This window comes from Bison bison, unplaced genomic scaffold, assembly GCF_000754665.1.
Source record: "Bison bison bison isolate TAMUID 2011002044 unplaced genomic scaffold, Bison_UMD1.0 scf7180017864371, whole genome shotgun sequence".
In the NCBI taxonomy this organism is placed as follows: domain Eukaryota; kingdom Metazoa; phylum Chordata; class Mammalia; order Artiodactyla; family Bovidae; genus Bison; species Bison bison.
This window is the reverse complement of record NW_011494943.1, coordinates 14,738,229-14,745,083: the sequence shown is the minus strand read 5'-3', so window position 1 is coordinate 14,745,083 and position 6,855 is coordinate 14,738,229. Positions and strand designations below refer to the sequence as shown.

General features: G+C 48.9%; 1 protein-coding gene across 1 annotated transcript in view; it reads right to left on the bottom strand.

Moving 5' to 3' along the window:
* The window catches only part of TEX2 (testis expressed 2), a 103,145-nt gene that overhangs the window by 21,104 nt on the left and 75,186 nt on the right, over positions 1-6,855 (bottom strand). Inside the window, exon 7 of the mRNA XM_010856416.1 lies at positions 3,887-3,986. Coding sequence (XP_010854718.1) covers positions 3,887-3,986 — 100 coding nt within the window. The remainder of the gene's footprint in view (positions 1-3,886; positions 3,987-6,855) is intronic.

Genomic DNA, 6,855 nt, shown 5'->3' with positions numbered 1-6,855 from the left:
TTTTTCTCCTTTCTGCAGAAAATATATTTTTTCTTTCTGCAACACCATCTGGCCAGACAGTGTACGTGCCATTCTTGTGCTGAGCCCACAGTCTGGCCTTGTCACTGTGGTTAGCCCTGGGCAGCTGCTCTCTTGATGAGGGTGTAGCCGACGGAACGGGAAGCTCACAGACTGACTCTGGTTGCACTCAGCTCACAGCACTAATAAAGGCACCAGGCACCATAAACCAAGGTCCAGAAGACAGTGTAGATGGTGGACCTGCCAGTCATGACTATGGGCATCTCTGGAGACAGACCAGCCTCCATTCCTGTGGGACACGGTCATCTTTCCAGAGAATCCGAGCTCTTTAGTGGAAACCTGGGTTGCTGGTTGGGTATCTTGAAACAGGGAAAACCAGTATCACATGGCACTCTTTCCATCCACTCAGTGACCATCTGCAGACTTAACTCCACGTCGCAAACATCCTGAAGACTAAATGAATTAATCTGAACCTGAGGGGGTCATAGTCCATGTCCCTGGTTCATCCTGACACTGCTGATGCCCCCGCAGGCACTGCTCTAAGACCTCTGGTTCCAGGTGTGGAAGATAAAAGCCTGGCCGACAGCCGAGGGTCCCCACTGCACCCCTTTGGGAAGATTTTACTGATCAGGCTTTGCAGCAGCGAACACCAGCAGCTTCCTGTGCGTCACCTGTGCTGAGGGTAATGCAAAGCGTTTCATCCCCACCATGACCAACAAAGGAGACGCTCCTGCCCTCAGCACTCTGTGGATGAGGAAACCGAGGTGCTGGGTGCTCAGTAACCTCCTGAGGCCTCGCTGTGGGATCACAAAGGAGCAGGGCCCGAAGGCAGGTGGCCTGGCCCAGAGCCGGCGCGCACACGAACCTCTGGCCTGGAAGCTGTGGAGCAGGATGAAGGCGAGGCTGCTGAGTGGCCTCTGCACGTCACCCCCTCTCTGAGCTTTGGCATCTAAACAGTGCGGGGTCCTGCTAGGGAACCTCCGATTGCCTCTCAAGTCTAAACAGTCGATCTAACCAATTCTTTAAGGGTTGGAAAAAGAAGCTATACATTTTCAATGAATTTTTTTAGTTTAAACCTTTTACTTTCTTCTGGGGTACAGTCAATTAACAATGCTGTGATAGCTTCAGGTGAACAGCTGCGAAGGGACTCAGTCATACATAAACAGGTATCCATTCTGCTCCAAACGCCCCTCCCAACCAGGCTGCCACATAACATCGAGCAGAGTTCCCTGTGCTATACAGTAGGTCCTTGTTGGTTATCCATCATTTTAAATTAATTTTTATCCATAAAAAAAAAGCTCAGGAGAGAATGGATCGAGAATGTACCAAATGTAGCAGAAACAGTCACCCGGTTATCTCTGAGTGGTGGGATGAAGGGTTATGTTTTCCTTTTTCCTTTTCTAAATATTCTAGCTTTTCCCACTTTGGGTATTCGTTGGATGAATGAAGGTATAAACATTACCCTAACAGAGTTAATAAAACAACCAGAAAGAGCCTGGCCTGGTGGCCCTCCAAGGTCAGGCCCTGGGGAGAGCAGCCGGTAGGGACAAGGGGTGGGAGGGGGAGGCTGTGTGGCCTGCGGGAAGGAAGGAGACCAGTCCCTGCCCCACGCAAGGTGTGTGTGGGGGGGGCAGGGATCAGAGAAAGGAGGCGCACAGCCAATTTCTAAGGGACGGCCTTTCTCCACCTCCTGGCGGGAAGTGAAGGTGCCCCAGGAAGTAAGGGTCCTTTTCCCTTATTTGCTGCACGAGAACCTGGCTGTGTGTCCTGGAGCCAGGATAGGTCAGTGGTGGCAGATGACCCTAGGGAAGTCCCTAGAGTCAGTTTTAACAAGTCACTCCTGATTTTAATTTCTCCCAAAGCAAAGGTTTCTCTTTGAGCAATGGAACCCAAGCCACACCGTCCCTTCACAGTCATTTCTGTTTTACCATCACATGCATCCTTTGCATAATTGGAAAAACCTAATTTGATCAAACTTAAAACCCACAGGCTTTATGTCTTTATCATTCCTTTCTTTAGTAACATTTCCTCCCTTGTTACGTAACCAGGCAGATCTCTACAATTTGCCCCGAAAGGAGTTAAGTAAGCCTCAGATGGATTAAAAACTGGCAAAGCTTTGATCTGTATAATAAAATGTCTGGCTGCAGCTCTGGCTCCAGAGGAACAGGAAAGACACTTGAGACTGAGGCATTTAGTGTATTTCACTCAAAGCCTTACAAAGCTGCCCTGAGAGGCTGCAGAGTTCACAGCCACCGGTACGCTTCTTAAATGCTTCAAAGCCTAGCTCTGGCCCTTCCCCCCTCTCTGGAAATTTCTACTAATTCAACAAAGGACAGTCCTGAGATAAGAGACTGCAAATGCATTAGAAAACATGCACACGTATTATTATATTTACTTTCTTTAAGCCCAACTCTCAGGAGGTTTATGTTAGCTGATCATTTACCAGCTCGTTACCAGCCAATTCCTAACGAGGCAAAGGGCAACCCAGAGCCTGCTAGAGCCAGAGGAAGGCAGGCCACCCTGGAATGCCAACGGGGCCGAGATCCGGGCTTCGCACCTGACATGTAGATAATGCAGCTTTTAAAATTTCACTTGCGGTTGACAGAACTCTAGTAAGGCCATTTGTAAAGAAACAATCCTTTCCAGCTTTACTCTTGGTGAACCAGAAATTAACGAAACCTAGGAACACTCAGCTTCATCAAAGTGTAGACACAATTAAATGGTCACAGGTGATCTCAACATGCTATTAGATGGACCTCTGGATTTGCAAATATTTCTCTGCTCTTTCTCTGAAATCGATGAGATGCTAAGAACTAGGAAATATGAGCTTCACTGTCAGATGAAATACTTGTTAGAGCTGCTAACTGTAGAGCAAAAAAAAAAAAAACTCTTTGTATTTACATCAAATGTATACAACACAGAACTTGATTTCACTAAATATGTTCAGGAGCCATCTGATGGAGCCTTACAGAGATAAAAGTAGATGCTAGAGTTTATAAATTTTACAAAACATTTACCTCAAAACAAACATCACTCTCTTGAGAAGTTGTAATTATTTTCTCTTTTACTTTGTTCCCGAGCTTTTTGAGGAATAGTGTAAATCTAGTTTAAGTGGAAAGACGCCCTGGGCTTCCCTGGTGGTCTAGTGGTTAAGGATCCATCTGCCAATGCAGGGGACACAGGTTCCGTCCCTGGTCCAGGAAGATCCCATGTGCCTCGGGGCAACTCAGCTGGTGCGCCACAACTGCCGAGCCCGCGCACTGCAGTCACTGAAGCCTGCGTGCCTTAGAGCCCGCACTCCGCAGTGAGACAAGCCACGGCAGTGTGGGAGGTGAGCGGGCCCGAAGCACAGCCAGTGCCTCTCACCCTGGCAAGGGCAATGGCCGTGCAGAGCCTGGTCACACGAAAGCTCAGGTCCCGGCCACTGGCATGCGGGCATCTCTGGGCTGGAGGAGGATCTTTAAGGATCCAGAAGACTAGAAGGAGGACTAGGAGGGGAAGTCCAGATATACTCCCCCTCATTTTAAGGTTGTGACCATTAAGAGCAGAAGACACACAGCATGAAATACGGTTAAAAACGCCTCCCCTAAAGTGAAAGTCGCTCAGTTGTGTCTGACTCTTTGAGACCCCATGGACTATACCCGCCAGGTTCCTCTGTCCGTGGAACTTTCCAGGCAAGAATACTGGAGTTGGCTGCCATTTCCTTCTTCAGGGGATCCTCTTGACCCAGGGATCAAACCCACTGCAGGCAGATTCTGCACCAGGGAAGCCTCCAAACACAAAGCCTTGGTTTTCAATCTGCAGTGCTGGCGACATTTTAACATTCATATAATTGCTCAGTTCCTCTCTAGACCCAGTTAAGAGTTACCTTGGTGGTCAACGTAAGGCTTGAAGGCCTGAAGGATTTTTGGCACAGCTACCCCCATGTCAAGTTCCGTCAGAGTTAGCTCATTCATGAAATACGGGAGCTGGAGGAGAGAAAGGAAAACGAAGGAGACACGTCAGCAGCCTGGTTAATGTTAGAAGTCAATGGTCTCTCAGAGGGAATGATGGGGTGGGGGGAACACATTTATTTAGCCAAAATTTATTAAGCACACACCACATACGAGGCATCCTGTTACAGACAGAGCCGTGGACGAGTCAGGCAAGGCCCTTGCTCTTATGGGGTTTAGGTTGAAGGGGCAGAGACAGAAAAGTAGACAGCCTAACTTCAGAGACTGATTGGGCTACAGAGAAAGCAAGGTGGGTGATGGGGAGGAGGGAGGCTGGGGAGTTTTAGATAAGACCAGCGAAGACTTCTCTGAGGGTGCTGAGTTGCCAGAGGCCACACTGTGGAGAAGCAATCAGTCATGCTGGTCAGGTTATTGATGCCCAGGGTTGACTCAAGTCTGGGAAAATGGACCTCTGAAAGGACTAGTGGGGAAGACAGGAAGTCACTAGAACATTTCCTGTAGGCCAACTCACAACATATATTAAAATTCTTCAAAAAAAAAAAAAAAATGACGTCCTTTGACCCCTGTGCTAGACTTTTTCCCTTTGCCCCCATGGATTTGAGTTCCTCTCTACAGCCCGGGAGGCCGGTCTGCGGGAACCACACGGGTGACCTCTCTTGCCCTCTGACTTCTGGCTGAGCTTGGCCAGTGGGACAGAGTGGGCAGGGGGCTGGGCGGCACCGGGAGAGAAGTACTGTCGGCACTGTCCCCTCCCTTTGCTTGAGGCCACAGCTCCTGCCAGACAGGCAGCACCTTCGCACAGCCACCCTGCCTGAGTTTGGGGTACTGCACCAGGACTTTTGGTTTCTCTGCATCAGTCCACACCTTCCTAAATCCTCCCTTTATTAAACTCTCCCCCGCGGCTTGTTCCATCTGAATGTGTCATGTGTTTCCCACTGGGACCCTGACGAACACAGCTGTCAGTAAGAATGTGCTCTACATGAACCAACATTAAGAGTGCTGGTATCATGCTTAGAAATTCCTACTTCACCTCAGGAGCACAAAAATTGATTCTATGCTTCCTCCACCTGGATTTATATATGTGTATGTATATTTTAAACAATACAGTTTAGGCAGTCCATTCCTAATTTTAGTGTAAGACACAAATTAGGAATCTACCTTAATTTTGTCCCCAATGACTACTCAGACGTCTTAACCTGTTTCTAAACCTTTCCCTACTGACCTGCAAAGCCACCTTTCAATGTGAGATTCCCACCTCACTGGAGTCTGTATTGAGCACTGTTTCCTACCAGTATCAAAGTGCTTTTATCACTGTAGCTTTAAAATACACATTTAAATCTGGCAAGTCCCTCTCTTTTCTTTTCCCCAGAATGTTCTTAGTCTTATAAGTACTGCTCCAGTTAAACATTAGAATAATTTTGTAAAATTTAGAATATAATTAAGAGTTAAAAAAAAAATTGAACATATGCTGAACATTTCCCATAAAATGAGAAGCATTGAGCCAAGCATGAATTTCGTGCCTATTTGAGCTGGACCTCTTTAGCTGTCTCTCTGCAGAGAAACTCAAGACGTTTTCAGGATTCGCCAGTCACAGAATGTCATCTCTGATTTTTTGTGGGGATGGAGGGGTTAAATAGGTGTTATGATGTCTGCGATGGACAAAACGTGACTAGAGACAGTATTCAAATGTGTGTTCTGAATTGGTGGTTGCTTTATTTGGAAAACCGTTTTTCCAAAGCATCAATGTTACATGGTTCTTGGCCTCCCAATCAGCCTACAGAAATGGTACTTAGCCAAGAATGTAGCCAAAATCTGGCACCGCTGCCCCAGTCCTTTGTGTCTATTATTGTCACCCTAACACCCAGTGTTTCTGGAGCAGGTCAGGTTTCTATGGGAACAGGAGTTGACACTGAGACAGGGAGTGAATTGCAGACAGAGAACACAGTGTCCCTCCCTGTGCCCTGTCCAGACTCCCATCCACCTCCATCCTGGTTCCCTGGAGTCCCCAGAGGGCAGAGGAAGGGCCTGAAATGAAAGCGGGAACTGAAGGAAACTGAGAAAGGCTTGGTGTGGTGGTGGGTGCCAATTACCAGTAAGCAGGAGGGGGATGGAAATCAGCCGGGCGTCTCTCCTACCTACTCACCTGAGTGCCCAACTCCAAGATTCTACAACATTTCTAACCAACTCCCCACCCCTACCTTGCTCAGACCTATGATCTGAATCCAAACTCTCAGGACCAGGCCCAAGAGCAGCTTCCTTCCTGCACTGCAGGGGGTGGAGGGAGGCAAGGAAAGGTCACTCCCCCAACAGAGACTCTCTTCTTCCCACCCAAGAGAACCCACTGTGTGCTCTTTACCCTTCTCGTAAACCCAGCTGGGGACCGGGCGCTCTCCAGGTTGCTGGGGGGTGAGTCGGAAACCATTGCAATAACTGAGCAGCATCTGCGGACCTCGGCACAGAGGCCATAATTACCGAGGGCTCAAAGGTGGTGCCGGAGCAGCCAGCCAAGCCCAGGGTGTACCTGCTGCCGGGACAGAAACTCAGCTTGTTTTAAACCCATCACTGGGCACCAGCTACACACACAGGGCTGCTCTTTCATGACGTGAGTCATAATCGCGGGGGAAGGTGACAACCTGAGACTGCAGCCAGCCAAGAGCTATCCGTGTGCCAGGCCCTCGAGGAGACCAGGAGATGGGGAGATCTCTGTCCTGGGGGCAGCTGGGGACCCTCCAGCCATTCTGGCTCCTGACTGGTCATTCACTAACACTCAGCACTGGGTTTACGGAACGGCCCTGCCTAGGGAGACTTGGCTATTTGCTGACAGTAGGAGTTCTCTTGGCAGGGGTGGTGGCAGGTTCAGAAGTGGGGGGACACCCTGCTGCCT